Source organism: Trachurus trachurus (assembly GCF_905171665.1).
Source record: "Trachurus trachurus genome assembly, chromosome: 14".
Lineage (NCBI taxonomy): Eukaryota > Metazoa > Chordata > Actinopteri > Carangiformes > Carangidae > Trachurus > Trachurus trachurus.
The window spans coordinates 738,756-760,337 of record NC_139903.1 but is presented as its reverse complement, the minus strand read 5'-3'; the positions used below and the strand labels follow the sequence as shown (position 1 = coordinate 760,337).

The 21,582-nt window shown below is 41.3% G+C and overlaps 1 protein-coding gene across 2 annotated transcripts in view; it reads left to right on the top strand.

Annotated features, from left to right (window-relative positions):
- Positions 1-19,076, top strand: part of rbm27 (RNA binding motif protein 27) — a 39,687-nt gene extending 20,611 nt beyond the window's left edge. Inside the window, exons 11-21 of one of the 2 annotated variants that reach the window (XM_083986406.1) lie at positions 1,903-2,056; positions 3,096-3,368; positions 4,814-4,942; positions 5,960-6,079; positions 6,166-6,240; positions 7,548-7,760; positions 9,669-9,773; positions 13,046-13,276; positions 14,165-14,248; positions 14,346-14,465; positions 18,697-19,076. In XM_083986406.1, the coding sequence (XP_083842532.1) occupies positions 1,903-2,056; positions 3,096-3,368; positions 4,814-4,942; positions 5,960-6,079; positions 6,166-6,240; positions 7,548-7,760; positions 9,669-9,773; positions 13,046-13,276; positions 14,165-14,248; positions 14,346-14,465; positions 18,697-18,801 (1,609 nt within the window). In that variant the 3' untranslated portion in view covers positions 18,802-19,076. The remainder of the gene's footprint in view (positions 1-1,902; positions 2,057-3,095; positions 3,369-4,813; positions 4,943-5,959; positions 6,080-6,165; positions 6,241-7,547; positions 7,761-9,668; positions 9,774-13,045; positions 13,277-14,164; positions 14,249-14,345; positions 14,466-18,696) is intronic. The other variant, XM_083986407.1, reaches the window with a different exon arrangement.
- The last annotated feature ends 2,506 nt before the right edge of the window (positions 19,077-21,582 follow it).

The window sequence follows — 21,582 nt, the reverse complement described above, 5'->3', positions numbered from 1 at the left end:
AACAACTGACATCATCACGTCAAGTTCAGCTTTTGCTCCCAGAGCATCCTGGGTAGTGAAGTCCATTCTTTTAATGTAACTCCAAGTCAAATGAAATGAAATGCAGTCCTCTTTTTAACTACATATTTAACATATTAACTGATTTGAAGAATGTTAATGTTATTATATTAACTTATTTATTCTTTCAGAACTAGGGCTGCAACTAACGATTATTTTCATTATCGATTAATCTGTCGATTATTTAAACAGTTAATCCAGGGGTGTCCAAACTTTTTGCACAGAGGGCCAGATGTGGTGAGGTGAAAATGTGTGGGGGCCGACCATTCAGCCTGACATCCTTTGAACCATTAACATTAAATGCAAATGAACTTTTTAATACTTTTTTTTTTATTGCAGATGGCTTTCTTTTCATTTCTTCACATAGAATATAAATAAATCTAAACAACTTTTTTTTTTACCAAAATCACTCTGCTTTTCATATTTGCAGACCACATAAAATGAAGAAAAAGTCTGTCTGGAAAAAAAAACTTTAAGGAAGCTTAAACATATCTAGGTTCATTTGAAAAATTGCATATTATATTTAAACAATATCACACGAGAGGGAGTGCTGTTGTACTGTATATCAGCACAGGTGTGATTCGGTCGTAGGCCTCAATCAGAGAATTTGGATTTTTATTCTTTAAACATGGATGCAAACAGCGGCCGAAAAGCGAAACTCGCTTTTTTCATGACCAATTAGGTGACTTGTGTGAATCGTTCAGATCCGAAGAGTTTTTGTTTTTGGGAGGGGGGGGGGGGTCTCAGCGTCTCAGCGTCTCAGCTGGGGTCAGTAAAATGTTTTTCTAACAGGCTGACAGTGACAATCACGTGAAACTGAGGCGAACTCATTCATGGTCTCTGATTATACTGATAACAGCCGACCTCCCATGTAGACGCGCGACATGCGCGCTCATTAAAGCGGCGCGTATCCGCGTGCAGTCGGTGCGACGGCGACGCCGTTTTTTCCCCCGTGCATGTGGAGCTGTGGCCGCGGACACGCACGGTTCCCTACGTTGCTGTGTCAGGCAGGTGTCTCCCACGGAGCTCTGCCCCGTTTCAGAGGTGAAGGAGAGACGTCGCCTCCGCGATGTAGAACGTGTTCAATTAAAGTGAAACTAACACATTATATCGGCCTATATGTCCATTACACACTGAATGACACATCCCATGTCTTTATTTATTCAGTTTATTTTAATAGTAATAATTATGACTAACATTCAGTGAAGACCTAAAAATCAGTATCTCCAAAATGGAAATATTGCAAAGGTTTTTTGTTTTTTTTTTAAGCATTTTTAATATAGAAATGTAAAAGCCTTCTGAAAACTATGTCCATCTATATGCACTCAATACTTGGTTGGGGTTGAACTACTGGAAATTGCCTTTCCGTGATATTGTAATGTACTTATTTGTTAATGGTGAGCACCCCCCCCCCCCCCCCCCCCCCCCCCCGGGAAATTCCTCTCTTTTTTGGTCCTGACCCGTTTGCATCCCTGTTTAAAAACTACTCAAACTAATTAGATTATCACAATTTAATAATTGATTATTGATTGATTAATCGATGAATTGTTGCAGCTCTACTTTCAGATATTATCTTGCACTTAAGGAAGAATGTTAATCTATGTTTTCATGTCATCTAGACTCTGTACTCTATCAGCGTTATGTCCCAAGCTGTGAGTTTCCTTTGACCGGGAAATGGAATAACCAGTGGAATAAAAGACAGACAGGAAACACACAGAATCACAGACACTTTTATAGCTTCACTCGTTTCTGTGACGACGTTTGGAGAAACTGTTGAGATAAAGCGGAGCTTCATAATCCCCCTGAAGCCAGTCTCGGTTTTCTAACTTGTCCTCTGTGTTTCAGGCCGAACTTCAACAACCAACACAAGAGCAGCTTCCCCAAGAGGAACCACTACGTCAACACGAAGCTGGAGGTCCGGAAGATTCCTCGGGAGCTCAACAACATCACCAAGCTCAACGAGCACTTCAGCAAGTTCGGCACCATCGTCAACATCCAGGTGAGACAGAGAGATGCACAGGAGGACAAACTTCTTCATTTACACACAAAAAAGGAACAAAAAAACAAACTTTTGTCGGTTGCGTTGTGCAAAGTAAAATATAGTGATAATATGAAAAAGTCAACAACTAGGATGTGTTATTGTTTTGGATTAACTGTAGGTAAATAAACTGCCCCTGTCAATACTTTATAAGGAAGAATAGAAGTAAATAAAATACAAGGAATATTAGTGTCCATAATATTTAGTATTTTAATCGCGACTAATCACAGAATTAGGGTTCCAAAGGGGCTGTAAATTTCCAGAAACTTTCCATGGGAAGTTACAGTAAGATGGGGAATTTTGGAAATATTTCAAATTGAAAACTTTCCATGGGAATTATGGAAATTTATAGGAATTATTGGGAATTTATGGGAATTAACTGGAAATTGGGGGTAATTTAAACAAACTGTATCATATCCAAACATAAATGTAATTTTTTTGTTTTGTCATACGCAGACATCCATGCAAAATAATACAATTTTTAAATCATTCATTTCAACAGATTTATTTGTGAGTAGAACTTTATCAAGTTTTAATTCTTGTATGAACAACCAATGCTTTTACTGAATAACAAAAACATGAATGTTGAGTAAAATATTACAAATTAATTATTAAGAGTCAACCTTCAATTTAGTACATTTCTGATTTATTCCCATATACTCCTGTTAATTCCCATGGAAAGTTTTTTTTTTTTTTTTTTTGTGATCAAGTTTTTATTATTTCATCCCCCCCGCCCGTTTTACAATATGCCCACATTAAATCAAATTTAAAATTCCCAGAATTTTGCAACCCTAATTGGTGTTGATACTAAGCCAATGCAATTATAACAATAGAGAGAGGCAGCTACTATAAGTTTCTCTTCATCCTGCTCCTTTTCATTTATGGTGACTGTGTGTACATTATGTAAATATGTGCAACCATGTGTTGTATGTAAACCATGAATGGAATAAATCAAAATTAAATGAAATGAAACCCCCCCCCCCCTCTCCTCTTCCTGCAGGTGGTGTTTGGCGGCGACCCCGAGGCGGCGTTGATCCAGTACACTAAGAACGAGGAGGCTCGGCGAGCGATCTCCAGCACCGAGGCCGTGCTCAACAACCGCTTCATCCGAGTCTACTGGCACCGCGAGCCGGGGGCCAACGCCATCGGCCTCGGCCTCGGCCCCGCAGCCGGACTGCAGCAGCAGCAGCAGCAGCAGGAGCTGAGCTCGGGGGGGCCGGGGGGGGCCGGATCGCCTCCCAGCCAGGGGCCGCCGCACGCCAACGTCCACAAGGTTTTTGATTTTTACAACCACACTTTATTCACAAATCACAGGCCAGTATCAGCTGTTCATTCTGTTCATTCATCCGGCCACAGACTTGTCTATTTATAAAGCCATAAAGCTACATAGGTAGTGTTAGCCTGCCTCCTACCTAAAGTCGCTAATTAGCTTAGCTCAAACACTGGAAGTGTATAGGTAGTGTTAGCCTGCCTCCATCTAAAGTCTCTAATTAGCTTAGCTCAAACACTGGAAGTGTATAGGTAGTGTTAGCCTGCCTCCACCTAAAGTCGCTAATTAGCTTAGCTCAAACACTGGAAGTGTATAGGTAGTGTTAGCCTGCCTCCATCTAAAGTCTCTAATTAGCTTAGCTCAAACACTGGAAGTGTATAGGTAGTGTTAGCCTGCCTCCACCTAAAATCGCTAATTAGCTTAGCTCAAACACTGGAAGTGTATAGGTAGTGTTAGCCTGCCTCCACCTAAAATCGCTAATTAGCTTAGCTCAAACACTGGAAGTGTATAGGTAGTGTTAGCCTGCCTCCACCTAAAATCGCTAATTAGCTTAGCTCAAACACTGGAAGTGTATGGGTAGTGTTAGCCTGCCTCCACCTAAAGTCGCTAATTAGCTTAGCTCAAACGCTGGAAGTGTATGGGTAGTGTTAGCCTGCCTCCACCTAAAGTCGCTAATTAGCTTAGCTCAAACGCTGGAAGTGTATGGGTAGTGTTAGCCTGCCTCCACCTAAAGTCGCTAATTAGCTTAGCTCAAACGCTGGAAGTGTATGGGTAGTGTTAGCCTGCCTCCACCTAAAGTCGCTAATTAGCTTAGCTCAAACACTGGAAGTGTATGGGTAGTGTTAGCCTGCCTCCACCTAAAGTCGGTAATTAGTTTAGCTCAAACGCTGGAAGTGTATAGGTAGTGTTAGCCTGCCTCCACCTAAAGTCGCTAATTAGCTTAGCTCAAACACTGGAAGCGTATGGGTAGTGTTAGCCTGCCTCCACCTAAAGTCGCTAATTAGCTTAGCTCATTTCCAGTGTTTGAGCTAAGCTAATTAGCGACTTTAGGTGGAGGCAGGCTAACACTACCTATACACTTCCAGTGTTTGAGCTAAGCTAATTACGGCGATACGGCTCTATCTCCCTTGTTACTGCACGCACAGTCGAAAGGATGGTGTCTATCTGCTGGTCATGGACTCGGGAGTGAGGCAAGACACGTAAAAAAGAAAAATGTTGGCGTATCCCTTTAAATTCCTACCAGTTCAGTGTTTCGTTATGTAAATTGACATCAACCTAATTTAACCCAGTTACTGTGTAATGTACCTTTACTTTACCGTACAAAGCCGCGTGGGTTTCCTTTCATATCGACGTGTTTCCTCCCCCGTCATCGACTTCATCCGTTGTCTTGTCTCGTCTCTGAAACATCGTCATGACGATATTTCCTGTCCCTGTGTCTCTGTCCTCAGGGCATCAAGCAGCACAGTCCTGCTGCCTACGTCCTCAACAAGACCGTACCAAAGCACCGTCTGGCTGCAGCCGCCGCCGCCGCTGGAACCAAGACGGACGGCCTCAACCCAAACACAGACGCTGCCATGGTACGTTACCGTCCCTGTGATGTCACTGTCACAGCGGGTGGTGTCAGACCCACCATCTGATGACTTGCCTGAATGCTAGTTTACGGTGGCCATCGCTCCGTTAAAATAAGGTCATCATCGCCTATTTGAAGATTAAATAGTGTTTGTTCCGTTATTTCCAAGTGGTCTTGAATGCAGCATCATACAACCTGCAGTCTGTGAGTCTGTGAAGAACCGTGCCACTAACTAATTCACACTGCAAAAACTCTACATCTTACCAAGAATATTCGTCTTATTTCTAGTCAAAACTAATCTCATTATATGTAAAATCACATAAAAAGTAGCTTGTTTTTAGACACTTTTTACATCAGAGCCTGCTCTAGCTTTAGCCAATCAGTGCCGGGTAGGTACTCCGTTGGCCCCCGTAAAAGTTCCTGTAAATGGCCCTGTGGGGGAGGTTCCTGCAGTGGAGACACGCACCAATGAGGCTGGCCCCGTAAAATTCAGGGGGGTCTTGAAAAGTATTAAAAGGTGATAAATCAATTTTGGGAAAATTAAGACCCTTAAAAAGTATTAAAAAGTATTTTCACGACTTTATAAAGTCTTAAATTTTGAAGGTATTTCTTTGAATTAGCTGTCCAAGAGTTTGAATCCTAAAACACATTGTAAAAGTGTGTGAATTTATTCATTTTATTAAAAACCAAAGATGAACCGGTACATAAAATAGAAAAGAAGATTGTTGTTTTTGTTTTTTGAGAGTGGAGCAATGTTTTTTTTTTTTTTTTTGATAAACTTTGCCTTTGATTTATTATCCTAGCCTATTTTAGTCTTTATCACAAACTAAAACTGTTCAGTGTCACTGATGTAAATGGTTACAGCTTGAAGTGGCGGTGCGGTATTGAAAAATATTGAGAAGGTCTTGAAAAAGTCTTAAAAAGGTATTAAAATTAACTTCAAGATTCCTGTATTTACCCTGAAATTACCCCGAAGTTCCTGCAGTGGAAACACACCTAATGTCTCTGTCTCTGTGTGTCTCAGTTGGCCGTGTCCTTGTCCAATCAGAAAGGCCCCTACTCCTCCTCAGCGCTCAAGTCCTCCAAGCACCTCGGGAAGACGGGGAGAGCACTGGAGGCTCAGGAAGTCCTGAAGAAGAAACAGGTTGGTTAAAGTTTCACTGTGTTTGTGACTGAGAACGGAGTCGGAGAAGGAGACTGATGGTTTGTCTCCTCCTGACTGTGTTTCAGGAGGCGCTGAAGCTGCAGCAGGACATGAGGAAGAAGAAGCAGGAGATGCTGAAGACTCAGATCGAGTGTCAGAAGGTGAGACGACGACTCATCATCATCATCATCAGCTTGTTCTTCCTCCACATCCTCCTCCTCTTCTCTCATCCAGGGCTGGGAGATCAATACCTTTATCGATTCATTAGAATACGTTCAAAGTTCTCTTTATTGTCCCAGTTGGGAAATTGATTTGCAGCCAGGATGTCCAAAATACATAAAAACATACAATACCAATAAATACACATAAAACACACACAAAGAGCAATTAACCTCTGTTAGGAAAAACAGCACATAGAGCAACACATAACAACACATAACAAGACATAGAACACATAGTGGGCAGAGTAATTAATTTCCAAGTGCATACAGAGACAAAGTGCATTCAAACAAGGTAGGATAAAACAGACTGTGTGGTCAAGACAGCTGTCAATTATCTCACTGTTTAACACTGTTCAGCATCATGACAGCAGAAGGAACAAATGAAGACCTGTATCTATTTGTCCTGATAGAGGGCACCCTTAACCTCCGACCTGAAGGTAACAATTCAAACTCGGTCTGAAGGGGGTGATCTACGCACTCCTGAATGGAAGTGGCCTTCTTGAACACCTGCCTTTTATAAAGGTCTATAAGATGGGCTTGCCTCCTCCCAGAAATCTGACTGGCCACGTTGATGAGGCTAGCCAGCCTGTTTTTGTTGGCTACAGTCAAGTTTGCAAACCAGGCAATAGTGCAAAATGTTGTGACGTAGTTGTCCCTTTAATGAGATGGTTTAGTTTAGGAAACGGCCAATCAGAGATCATCTTCCATGTTTAGATGCAATCTGCAGCCGTCTAAACATGAAAAAGGAACATTTGCATGGTTTTATTTAACTACTGCTTTTATCTTTTTTACATTTACAGCTAAAAAATAAAAAATAATGTTCCACATAGCACGCTGTAGATCAACCTGCACAGCAAATATTCACATTTCTTTTTCATTCATGATCCTCACACACATCGACCTGACACCTGAGTCGCCTCTTTCATGTTTCACCAGTATTAAAAAAAAGGCAAATTTAATGGTTGAACATGTGGAATAATTTCTAAAAATAGCTTGCACCGACAATTAAAGGTAACGAACCTACTGCTATGACTATAGGGGTTATGGCAATGGGACAATTTGACAAAATGTTGAACTATCCCTTTAAGACAGAGGGAAAAAATCGTTTTAAATCATGAATCGGATTTGTTGTGAAAAAAAGGCCCGGCCCAACTCTGATTCTTCCTCATCTCTCCTTTACTCCTCTTCCTCTCCTTCATCTCTCCTTCCTCTTCCTCACCGTGTGTCCTCCCTGTTTCCCGCTGCAGGCGCTGATCAACCGCCTGGAGAAGAACCGAGGGATGAAGCCCGAGGAGCGAGCCAACATCATGAAGACGCTGAAGGAGCTGACGGAGAAGATCGCGCAGCTGCAGAACGAGATGAGCCCCGCCACGCAGGTATCCAGCCCCAAACCCAACCACAGCCACAGCCACAGCCACAGCCACAGCCACAGCCACAGCCAGGCCAAGTCCAAGACTGATGTAAGTTTGGACCGTGCTGGCTCTAGTCTGTCTGTCTTTAAAGGTAGAGTCTGGAGTTTTGTTCGCTGCAGTTTGTAAACTAAACATTGAAACTCAGCCCCTCCTCCTCTCGGGCTAAGCTGTGTAGCCTCCTGCCCCAGACAGACAGCAGCAGTTGGCATGACAAGTCCATTTTGTAAAGCAAGGCAAGGCATCTTTATTTATACAGCGCATTTCATACCAAGGCAACTCAATGTGCTTTACATAAAGACAAAACATTTAAAAAAAGAAGCATAAGACAGAATAAAAACAAACAAAACACTAAAAACAGAGTTAAAAGCAAGAGCAAATAAAAGTAAAAGAAAAAAAAATAGATAAAGTTTTAAGTTCTCAGCTATAAGCACGTGAAAAGAGAAATGTTTTTAACCTGGATTTAAAAGTGCTGACAGTTGGGGCTGATTTCAGTTCTGCTGGTAGTTTTGTTCAGTGTTGTTGTAGTGGTGTCTGAATGTTTAGTGATTATTAATGTTCACTATATAGTGACTGAATCTATCCCACAATTCACCGCCAAATGCAGTGAACATCCGATGGTCACTAACCGGAGCAAGATATCCCATCATGCATTGCGGTCACGGATCGCCGTTACCAGCCCACAGACTCCCACAACAAACGTCGGAGCAAATTTCCTAACAAGCGTTTTACATTATACGTTAGCATTAAGCTAGCGGACTTTATGCTTAGTTGTAACACTGGCTGTGTGTGTGTGTTTTGAACGTTGTTTAAAACTGTGTGGGTTTGATTGAACATCTTTGATGCTCGAATATATATATTACCGCTTAATATATTGCTTTACTCCTCTTTTCTATGCTACGCCGGCCGTTACCATGGTTGTATCCATGGTAACTACACCGGCCGTTACGATCGTGGTCGGAACGTTTTAATTACGCGACGTAATAACCCTAACTGTCACCAACACCGGGAGCCTCCGCTGTTATGTTGTTGTTATGCCGGTGTGGTGAACTAAGAAGCGGGTGTTAGCCGCGGATGCTAACCGCTACCGCTAGCCGAAGTTAGCATCGAGCTAGCTCACTACAAAGGCCCTAATACTTGTTACCAGTTGTCGGTGACGGTGGGGAATCGGTCTGCAGCTCCAGCGCTTCACTCAGACTGTTTTTATTTTTACTTTGTTGTCATGACAACTGCTGCTGAGAGAGAGAGACGTGCTAGCTGCTAGCACTCGTTAGCATCAGAGACAGCTAGTGCAGCTAGCAGCCCTGAGCTACTACTCTGCTGCATGTAGCTTCACCTGAGCTCCGTCATTGGCTGGAGAGAAAACACCGACTCTCTCGCCATAGAGATCTACGCTCTCTGGCGATTACACCCAAAAACGTCCACGTGCACAACAAAACCTGAACAAAACAGAGCAAAAGACCAGAATACCGGCAGACACAGCCCCCACCACACAGGACTAGAAGCCCAGAGGTGACGATTAAGACGGATTTCATTTGTATAATTTATCATTTCAAATCAAATCAAATCAAATAAACTTTATTTTTAAATCTAAACTTTTAAATTTGTCACGGGCATAATACAGCTGCTTTGTACTTGTAAAACATACATACACCATACATACATTACAGTAGTAACACTGGCACACATATCAAAGAGAGAAAAGAGAGAAAAAGAAAAAGTGCGGGGAGTGCAATAAATAGTTTAAAATACTCATAAAACAAGTTCAAATAAAAACCTAAAAGAGAACAAGGGATGTTAATTAATTAAAGCCAGCAGGTGAACAAGCATTTGTCTAATGTTTATTTTTGGGCACAAAACTCCAGACCCAACCTTTAATAACCATGAACTCTCTGTTCTCCGTCGCTCCCCCGCGGTCCCTGAACTCACCGCTCTGCTCCGCTCCCCCCCTCCCCCCAGGCCCAGAAGGAGCTGCTGGACGCCGAGCTGGACTTCCACAAGAAGATGAGCTCTGGAGAGGACACCACCGACCTGAAGAGGAAACTGGGACAGCTGCAGGTCGAGGTGAGACACATACACACAGATAAACACACACAAACACACACAAATACACACACACATACACATACACAAACACTAGGGCTGGGATATGCTTTTCTCCCGATTCAATTCTTCTACGATTTTTTGGATGCCGATTCGAATTAAATTGTGATTCTACGATATTGCCGATTGAAACAGTTGAATGATTATTTGATTTGATTTGATTTATTTATCCTTGCACAAGTTAAAAAAAACTGTGCAAGGAGGGAACGAAGCCTGGAAGGCTTAATAATAATAAATTGTATTTATAGAGCGCTTTTCACCTGAAGAACAAGTCTCAAAGCACTTACAATAAAAATGAGGGGAAAAAAATAGAAAAGAAAAATGGAAAAAAATAAAGCTAAATTAGCAAAAAGCACGAGGACATTCTAAAGGACCAGGACTTCAGGGATAGGCTTTCTTAAAAAGTAAAGTTTTGTAGGGCTTGTACAAAGCTCCACTCCCATCGTCTAAGAATTACATGAAACTCAAGATAAACAATTAGAAATACAACATAGAAAAATCGTTTTAAAAATCGTCAAAAAAATGTTGCAATACTTATGTGAATTGATTTTTTCTGCCACCCCTAACAAACACACACACCTAAACACCTAAACACACACACATCCGGTTCACAACCACAGACTGAAGATCTGAGTCAAATCACTGCAACGAGCATCGGCAGCGTGTTGGAGGTGACGATGTGAAACCAGGAAACGGCTCAGAGGAAACAGTCGTGTGTCCGTCACTCTGCTGACTCTCTTTTTTAAAATATAAGAAGGTAACACAAAATAATAATACACCCATTTAAGAGCATTTAAAACTTTAAAAACGAGACAAACATCCATGAAGATCTGATAACTGCCCAGGTCAAGAATATTAAACTTTTTTTTTTTAAAACATTACGATAATGAAAATGAAGAGGTTTCCTGCCTTATGAAGAGACACTTGATGGGTTTTAATTTACTTTCTGTTGTGTGTCCAAGTTGTAAAACAATAATTTATGTGTGAAAATATCATGGCATGCATGGCAAGGCATCTTTATTTATATAGCGCATTTCATGCCAAGGCAACTCAATGTGCTTTACATAAAGACAAAACATTTAAACAGAACGGCCTAAATACAAAAAAACACAGTTAAGAGCAGGAGCAAAGAAGAATAACAAAGTAGAATAAAAGAAAATAGATAAAGTTTTAAGTTCTTAAAAAGAGCTCATCTATAAGCACGTGAAAAGAGAAATGTTTTTAACCTGGATTTAAAAGTGTACTACATGTCATTCATGTAGTTTAGACTCCACTAACATGTCATTCATGTATTCTGGACCTAAACCATTCAGTGATTTGTAAACCAGTAGCAGAACTTTAAAATCTATTCTGTAGCTGACTGGGAGCCAATGTAAGGTCTGAAGAACTGCGGTGATGTGATCTGATCTCTTTGTTCTGGTTAAAACTCGAGCTGCAGCGTTCTGAATGAGCATATAAACTTTAGCAAGATTTAATATGATGGAAATAAATCCTAAATAACATAATTCTGAACTCAAAACTACATGAACATGTGAGTTTGTAGCTGCGCTGATTTATTTTTCCCTCCATGATGAACCAGTCCTCCTGTGTCAGAGGATCATCCAGAGCTGTTGTCATGTCAGCAACACCAGCACCAGCGTGTTTCTCCCCCTCTCACCTCCTCCTGGCTCTGGAATTAGCGACTTGTTAAAAATGCATCTTACCCTCTACTTCCTCCTCCTTCCTACCCCCCCCCCACACACACACACACACACACACACACACACTCCGTCCCTCTGCACGTTGAGCTGCAGCCACTTAGCGAAGCCCAGAGGAGCCGACGCTAACGAAGCTCGTCCCTCCTCCGATGGAGACGCTGCTGCTCTCATTAAAGATGGAGGCGAGGAAGTCGCAGGATGACAATTAGAGGGAGGGGGGAGGAGAGGGAGGAGGGGAGTCGTGGTTACGAGGCGGAGGAGATGTCGCTTTAAAAATGGACGAGAGCCGTCGAGGAGTAACAGCAGCGAGAGCAGAGAGAGAGAGCAGAGAGTCAAGTGTCTGAGAGGAGCAGAACGAGACGGAATGAACCTTTAATACACAAAGGAGATGGTTGTAACACAGACAAGTCGTCCAATCAGGAAGCAGCTGTAAATCACCTGATTCACTGAGTCTCTGCTCAGTTCAGTCCTGTTAACGTATGTGAAGACGAAACAGTTCATAAATTATGTTAAAAAGTACTTGAAAGTTTAAATACACAACACTTCAAACACTTCAATATAAAGTTTTTGTCATTATCCTTATTTAATAAAGTTACAACTTTTTACAACGGAGTATTAGGGCCACATTGAGAAAAAAAAACAGCAACACAGACTTCGAGAATAAAGTCGTAAATTTACAAGAATAAAGTCGTACATTTCCTACGAGAAAAAAGTCATAACATTACCAGAAAAAAGTCGTAAATCTACGAGAATAAAGCGCCTTCTGAGCTGTACGAGTCTCTCCATGTTTCTCCTTCTGCCTCAGGAAAAAGGAACATTTACAGTTTTTCAGACAAGACGATCGACTGTTTGAATATTCGTAGATCCTCTGCCCGTCCCTGGTTACAACTAACACAGACTTCACTCGTTGTGTTTGAGACGTAACGATGTGAATTTTCTGTTTCACAGCTTCGTTATTTAATATCAGACACGTGGAACTAGTTGGTCTCACATTTTTAACCCACTGGATTGAAAAAGCTCCGAGCTACAGATTCTAAAAGGGATAGTTCAACATTTTTGGCAAATTGGCCCATCACCATAACCCCTATAGTCATAGCAGTAGGTTCGTTACCTTTAATTGTCGGTGCAAGCTATTTTTAGAACGGTGGAGCAGAGCTGTGAGCTGCTCAGAGCTACGCTACGGAGGCTCATTATGGGATTTCTTGGTTTCCCTCATCAAACTCATCAAATACACAATCCAACAACTCCACAACGCTCTGGTGGACAAGTTGTGACCTGCACATTCACCACGCTATGAGATAATAACACAACGTTACCACACAGAGTTGTTTTAGAGGGAAATTCATGCAAAACCACTGATGCACGTTGCCTTCAGGGACAGTTTTTCATCAACAGTCTCTGTATTTACCTCTAAAACAACTCTATAGGGATTATGGCAATGGGCCAATTTGACAAAATGTTGAACTATCCCTTTAAATTCACTTCTTTACTTGCTTCTTTGGCGTTAACCTGCAGCTTTGTCTTCTTCCTCTCCAGGCCACCCGGCTGGGTCTGATCCGGCCGCCGGCGGCTCGTGGTCGCGGTCGGGGGAAGATGGCGTTGGAGCCGGGGTCGATGCACGGCGGCCGCGGCCGGGGGCGGAGCCGCGAGCTGATTGGCCGAGGCGGCGGCAGCGTGAACCGCATGGTGGTGGACCACAGACCCAGAGCGCTGTCCATCCTGGGAGTCACGCAGGAGGAGAAGGAGGAGCTGATGCCGCACTTTGTGGTGAGGAGAAACACTCACTGGTCGTTGTTAGTGTTATTATTATGGGATGGTTTCAAAAACTATAACTGCAGTCCTTCAAGAAGATTCATGTATTTATGCTGGACTGTGTTACACGTATGATTGTATTAGATTCCTATTTATCTATTTTTGGTAACGCTTTAATTCACAGGCCGATAATTACTCGATAATGTAACGACTAACTGTGTCATATTGTCTAGAAATAACAACTAGGAAAAGGAAAAGAAAAAAAAAACAGTCGATCACGGACTTCATGATCGATTTTCCATGGCAACGAACGAAGCTTCGAAGCTTCGATTTTTTGGGGTCAGCCCTACTAGAAATATCAACTAATTGCATCATTATGTCTAGAAATAACAACTGTGTCATAATGTCTAGAAATAAATAAATGGAGAAACATTCTCACCTTTCCCAAAAAAAATCAAAATCATGAAAAGCAGCATGTGTCATCTTATCTTTAGCTTTTATGAAAAACACGACATTAACTGACAGTTATTTCTCTGCTATTTCTTGACTTTATCACATAATTAACAGCCTGTAAATTAAAGGGTTACCTTATTATTATTCATTCTTAATTTGCACAAAAACAAAATACAGTAAACAGGATGTGCAGGTGAGATTTAAAAAAAAACAAAACCAGAGGTTTCTAGAGGAAATCTCATTTCAGTGACATGAAAACAAAAAATAAAAGACCAGAGCAGAAACAGAACAAGCAGACATAGACACATAAAATCAAGATGTAAGACAATTAAACTTAGTTAACATTTAGTTAACACTTAGAGTTAACATTCTTGTTAAATGGTCATTTTTGTGTTTGTTTGCTGTTGTTTCGTTCATCTTCATCTTTTTTTTTTCTCTTCTCTGTCGTAGAAATTCGGGGAGATCGAGGATCTGCGTGACCAAGATGCAACCAGCGTCATCATGACGTTCAAAACACGGAGCGAAGCAGAGAACGTGAGTCACATTACTTACTATTATTATTATAGTTTTTAAGGTTTTATTGTGAAATCTCTGAGTGTAACTTCCTGTTTTGTTTTGTTTTATTTTGTAGGCAGCCAATCAGGGAGCAAAGTTTAAAGGGCGAGTGCTGCAGATTTCCTGGTACAAACCGAAGACGCCGTCGGTGACGACAGAGCCGGAGGAAGAGGAGGCTAAAGATGAAGACAGCAAGGTTCGACTCTCACACACACACACACACACACACACACACTCTCTCACACCAGGGAGGCCAGTGTGAGGAAAGTTTGTGAAGTTTTATCTTTTTCTTTTAACTCATAATGGTAGGTTTCAGTGGAGCGTTTTCTAGTTGTAAATGTTTGACGTCGTCCCGGTGGAAACAGACGAGTCTCTCTTCGCTGAGAGCTTCTGAACCCGGAGAGAACGACTGCGTTACCGTCACATGAACGGAGCTGCAGCTCTAAAACACGACAGGCTGCTGTTGGAAACAAACAGATGTTCCTCTGAAAATGAAGCAATAACTCAGTAATAACCTTGTAGTCAAGAGCACAGAGTTATTAAACTGTAGATTTTCTGTCATTTAAACAACGAGGAGCGTGTGAAGTGTCTGGACGTGTGACGCTGCAGCTTCACTGAGAGAGAAAAGTTTAAAGGGACAACCAGGAGTTTGTATTTAATAAAGTAGGAAATCTATCAGATAAAGTCGTAAATTTACAAGAATAAAGTCGTACATTTCCTTAGAGGAAATGTCATAACATTACGAGAATAAAGTCGGAAATCTATGAGATAAAGTCGGAAATTTACAAGAATGAAGTCGTACATTTCCTACGAGAAAAAAGTCAGAACATTACGAGATAAAGTCGGAAATTTACGAGAATAAAGTCAGAAATCTATGAGATAGAGTCGGAAATTTACGAGAATTAAGTCGGAAATTTATGAGAATAAAGTTGGAAATCTATGAGATAAAGTCGGAAATTTACAAGAATAAAGTCGGAAATTTATGAGAATAAAGTCGTACATTTCCTGCGAGAAAAAAGTCATAATATTGCGAGAATAAAGTCGTACACTTCCTTCGAGAAAAAAGTCATAGCAGAGCTTCTGAACCCGGAGAGAACGTCTGCGTTACTAGGGCTGGGTATTGTTGAGAATCTCACGATTCGATTCGATTTCGATTCATTAGGTCACGATTCGATTCGATATCGATTCGATTCGATATTGATTGAAATGCTTCGATATCGATTCAGTATCAAGCAGAAATACACAAATAAGAGTACCAGATTTTTTTTTTTTTAATAATTATTTGTTTAGTTTCATGCCTTATGAACAGCCATAGTATAACTCATAGCATAACAAAATATGACACTGCTTTAACACTGAACTACAGTGCAGCTAAATTTAAATTAGGCTATGTGTTACTTTCCTCTTGGAAAATAACTCATAACATTTTGAGTAATAAAACAATACAAAACAATATTATTAATAATAGCCTACTGCACAACTGAAAATATTGTAGCGACCCCGCAGTAATGTTCTTGTTATGATGTTTAAGTTCTGTGATTTCTGACTGACTGTCAATGTGTATGGTACGGGCAGGTGGGATGAGAAACTGAGGGGCTGGGGTGAGTGTGAGGAAGACAGAGTCCTGTCTGTGTGTAGGTGAGTGAGTGAGGAGGAGCAGAGGAAGAAGTGAGAGCAGCTGTCAGATAAGTTTGTGTTATGTTGTTGACTTGTCGTCGGGTCTGACGCTCAGCGCCGTAACGTAACCGTGCGGGGCGCCCCCGCGGCCGTCCGCCGGATGACGGCGGCGGGGCGATGGCCGCGATGACGGGGGGGGGGGGGCGACAACACAGCAGAGCAATCCTGCCTAGGAGCTATCCATGGTTAGGAAGTCTCTTGAAATATCAAACAAAGAGGAGAACTATGGACTGTGGAAGCTTCAATGGCCATAATACAGAAGTTATCATGACGTGAACCATATGTTGCGGTGTAAAAAAAAAAAAAAAAAAAAAGGTTGATTCGGTGGAGCTTTTTCGCGGCACGGAGAAAATGCGCATCTGGTGGCTCAACCTGGTCAGTGGGTGCTTGAGCACCGGAGCACCCACGGAATCGGCGCCTATAAATACAAAATGAATCCCCACATCTGCTTTCAGGTTTGAAGGCGCTGGCTTAACGCTGCTGCTGCTACTCACTCCCATATTGTTATGGTTTGGTCTAGTGCGGCCCCCGTCCGTACAGCGCGAATCACACGAGGGTGTTGCTCGCAGCGCCCCCACTAGCCAGGGGCTTGAATCGATTCAGAAGATTGCTGAATCGATATTGAATTGCAGAGAAAAGAATTGCAATGCATTGCTGAATCGATATTTTTACCCAGCCCTATGCGTTACCGTCACATGAACGGAGCTGCAGCTCTAAAACACAACAGGCTGCTGCTGTTGGTGCAAATCCTGCTGAAGATGAACAGATGTTCCTCTGAAAATGAAGTAATAACTCTGTAATAACCTTGTATTCAAGAGCAGAGAGTTATTTTCTGTCATTTAAACAACGAGGAGCGTGTGAAGTGTCTGGACGTGTGACGCTGCAGCTTCACTCAGAGAGAAAAGTTTAAAGGGACAACCAGGAGTTTGTATTTGGTTGTAAAAGAGTCTCATATTAATGTGGATGAATCTACGTTACCACTTGTTAATGGGTCCATTTAGATAAATATATCGTTTTGTCTTTATAGTTATTGTGATATTATTATTATTATTTAGTGGTCGACTCGACCAGCATTTCCTAGTTTCGGTTTCCCGGACGCTGCCCGGTGTGTCATGGGAATAACGCCGCCGGATCGCCGTTTATGGTCCGACGGTATCTGATCGTCTTCCAACCTCTGACTTTCATTCTTGATCAATGAAAACATTCATGTTTTCTCTTTCGTCCGTCTCGCGCCGGTCAAAGAATTTCACCGTGCGCGCTGAGGCTCAAACTTTGCTTTCCAAAACTCCTGGTTGTCCCTTAAAAAAGTTCACTTTTTGCACACGTTTTTTTTTTTTAATATTATATTTTATTCCAGTCAGCTGAAACATAATAAATCAGAAGGGTTAAACACTGACTCGCATGTATGTGCTTCAGTTTTCCCCAGACACACGTTCCTCTTCCACACGGAAACAGAATCTCAGTCACATGATGTCATATGAATTGTTTTTGTCCGTTCGTTTTGTTCGTTAAAAATTGTTTTTCGTTTTAATCGGGCCGATTCCGTGATCACAGAAATCATAGGGTCCTGTATATATCTGCATATTTTGTTATTTTTTTACCGTTCGACTCCTGGCTGGCTCGCCAAATTATGTAACACACTGAATTTATTATTTACAGCAGATGTCTGAAAAGACAAACAGATAAACACAATATTATATTTTATTCCAGTCAGCTGAAACATAATAAATCAGAAACGTTAAACACTGACTCACATGAATCTGCTGCAGTTTTCCCCAGACACACGTTCCTCTTCCACACGGAAACAGAATCTCAGTCAAATGATGTCGTATCTGGGGCGGTGCGTGGCGCAGTGGTTAAGGCGGCCGCCCCATGTAGAGGATATAGTCCTCAACGCAGGCGTCCCCGGTTCGAATCCCGCGTCGGGCAGACCTTTCCTGCATGTCATTCCCCCTCTCACTGCCTCCCCCTTTCCTGTCTATCTCACTATGACCTATCAAATAAAGGCAAAAAAGCCAAAAAATATACTTAAACCAGCACTAAGTAACTTTTCAACCTTCATAAAATATTTTCATAACTTTTGTGATGATACATCGACTTACAACAAGTTGAATGACACCTCTGTCGTGGTCTGAGGGGGTCTGTATCATTATGGTCTGTATCTCTTTCTCTGGCACTAAGCAGCTTTGAGGAGCATGGTAGGAACCCGGCTCTCACTTAAGTTTCACTTTCACTTTTGCGAGTCACAACAAGGAGGGAACAGGCAAAACGGCACTTTAGCAATGGATTATGTTTGTGTTTTCACTTTGAAATGATCCACTGGAAACAGAAACTTAGTTTTGATGTCTTCTGTTAATTTTAATGTAGGATATTTACAGGGCTTCACGCTAGTGTTCATGGGAAATTGAGTCTTACTTCAGGCAAAACACTACCGCTTTGGTCCACAGGCGCCGCCAAACTCAACCAAAACTGAAAGTTCTTTAGTACTGCTTTAAAAAAAAACAATGTCGTATCTGCGTTAAAAATAGTTTCCGGTTTAATCGGGTCGATTCCGTGATCACAGAAATCATAGAGTCCTACATATCTGCATATTTTTATTTTTTACCGTTTGACTCCTGGCTGGCTCGCCAAATTATGTAACACACTGCAGATAAACACAATGCTGAACAACCACGTTTCCCATGTGTGGGGTCAATAAACTAACTACAGTGTGTGTGTGTCTGTGTGTGTGTGTGTGTGTGTGTGAACAGAAGGAGGCCAGCTCGTATCTGCCCGGTGAGGAGGAGGAGGAAGAGGAGGAGGAGGAAGACGACGATGAAGACGACGAGTACGAGAGTCGGTCGTGGCGACGGTGAAGACGACGACGACGAAGACGTGGAGACAACGAGTCGTCCTCATCTTCATCATCATCATCATCATCATCATCTTCATCATGGTGGTGGTGGTGGTTGCTCCTCTTCATCACCTGCCGTTGCCGACGGCGACATCAGAACTCTTCTTGCTTTTTTTTTTTTCTCTCTCTCCAGTATTTTCAGACGAAGACAAAGTGGTTTTAGACTCTGATCAAAGTGACGTTTTCTTTTTCTTTTTCCCGTACGTGAAGATGACGAAGAAGAGGAAGTAGAAGAATGTGGAGCTCCCCCCCCCCCCCCCTCCCCCCCTCGACTAAAACTAAACCTTTATTTAAAACCATCTCACTTCTGCTGAGAGGAAACTGTTGCGTTGCGTTGTCGTTGTAGTGAACTCTCCTCTGTGTGTCGACTGTGAACAGGTATTTTTATACACGATGATGAAACTGAAACTGTATTTAAGCTCTTTTCTCACCCGGTTTTTGAAACAACGACAACTTCAAACAACTTCAACAACAACAACTTCAACAAAAAAAAGAAAAGAAATCTCGTCCTCCGTCCGTTCGGGGACAGTCAGTCATTCCATCACCACGGCAACAGAGACCTTTATATTGGTTGGTCGGTTTATTTATTGTGTCCACCACACACACAACACACAGCTTCACGGTCACTTCTACCGCCCCCACACACACACACACACACACACACACAAACGCTTCAGTTTCTACACACACACACACACACACGCTTCAGTTTCTACACACACACACACACACACACTCTGGTTAGTGCACGTTGTTCAGCTGCAGCGGAGAGGAAAACGACTCTAAGGATGTTTACAAGTGGAAAACACAACGTTAGGATTCTCCCTGTGTGTGTGTGTGTGTGTGTGTGTTTGTGCCTGTGTGTCTGTGTGTGTGTGTGTGTGTGTGTTACAGCTTTCACCTGTTTTATTCTGAGGGGTCACGTCGCTCACAGTGAGGTCAGAGGTCAGAGAGACGAGTGTCTGAATGTAAAACTGAAACAGTTGATTTTAATATAATTATTATATAAATATATATTCATATATAAATATAAATGTATATATATTTATATTTATATATGAATATGTATATATGAATATGATTTCTTTGCCTTAAACAGACAAACATACAATCAGCGGACGGCTGAGTTTTTACAAGACGTGTGATTTACTTTTTGTAAATTTTGTAAATGCTTGAAAGAGAAATTACTGTTGTGTATTTTTTTCCTTTTTTCTTTAAGTTTTTTTTTTTTTAACGACGCCGACGTAAAGAGAGAGAGAGAGACGGCACACAACCGCTGGTTCACCAGGATTTATTTCACTAACGTCACTGAAGTGGCAACATTTCTATCAGAGGAGAGACGGAGCTCAAACAGCTGCTTCACTCTGCAACAACTCAGATATCTCACCAAGAATATCTGTCAAAAACAAATCTCATTCTACTTAAAATAAGACTCATCACATTAAAAAGTTGCTTGACACTTTTTACTTCTTTCACTGGCAGATTTTTCTACTTATTTCAAGTGAAAATTAGTTTGAAACAAGTGAAAATGATCTGAAAACAAGTTATTTTTTAGGTGATGAGTCTTATTTTAAGTGGAAAGAGGTTAGTTTTGACTAGAAATGAGACATTTTGACAAGAAATAAGACAAATATTCTTGGTAAGATATTGAGTTTTTGCAGTGCACTCAATAACACACTCACAATGCAAAATCTCACCAAGAATATTTGTCTTATTTCTAGTCAAGACAAATCTCATTCTACTTAAAATAAAACTCATCACATTAAAAAGCAGCTTGTTTTTAGACACTTTTTACTTCTTTCAAGCAGATTTTCACTTGAAATAAGTAGAAAAATCTGATAGTGGAGCAACTTTCTTATTACAAGCACAAAAAACTTGTAAAAGCTTTCACTGGCAGATGTTTCTACTTATTTCAATTGGAATAAGTGAAAATGATCTAAAAACAAGTTAAGTTTTAGGTGATGAGTCTTAGTTTAAGTGGAAAGAGATTAGTTTTGACTAGAAATGAGACATTTTGACAAGAAATAAGACAAATATTCTTGGAAAGATTTTGAGTTTTTACAGTGCACGCACCTTTTTCTTGTGTGGTTTTGTTTCTTTGTTTCTTTTTTTTGCCTTTATACTGTATTTTAGAAGCGTCAGCATCCCAAGCTTCCCCCCCGTAGAGACGGATTATATTCTAACACGTTCACCACATCGTTTCTCTTGTTGCTTCTTCTTTTTCCCCCTGAAACACATAATTAACTATGTTTACATGACGTGTTGTCAGCCGATCATATCCACTAACGGAGTCCCATAGGAAACCTTTGAGTTGTGTGTGTCCAGCTGTGTGTGTGTGTGTGTGTGTGTCAGAGGGAGGTCCAGGTGTGTGTGCGTGTGTGTGTCTGTACTCTGGTATGATTTGCTCATGTGATTTATTTTGTATATGAGGTGTGTGTGTCGGCCGACGCCTCTCTCCCACTTTTTTGTACTTTCTTCCTCTTCTGTACGCTACTACTACTATCACACAATAGTGTAAAAAATGTAAAATGTTTATTGAATAATAGTTTTGGATTTGTTACTGTTTATATTTGCAGGATGTGGATGTATTTTCTTCATGTATTTTGTTTGTAAAAAAAAAAAATGGATTTCTAATTTACAAGCATGTTTGCTTTTGCCAATAAAGATGGAGGAATGAGGTGCTTGCCAAAAAAAAAAAAAGAAACAGAAGAAAAGAAAAGAGAGAAAGAAAGAAAGGAGAGAA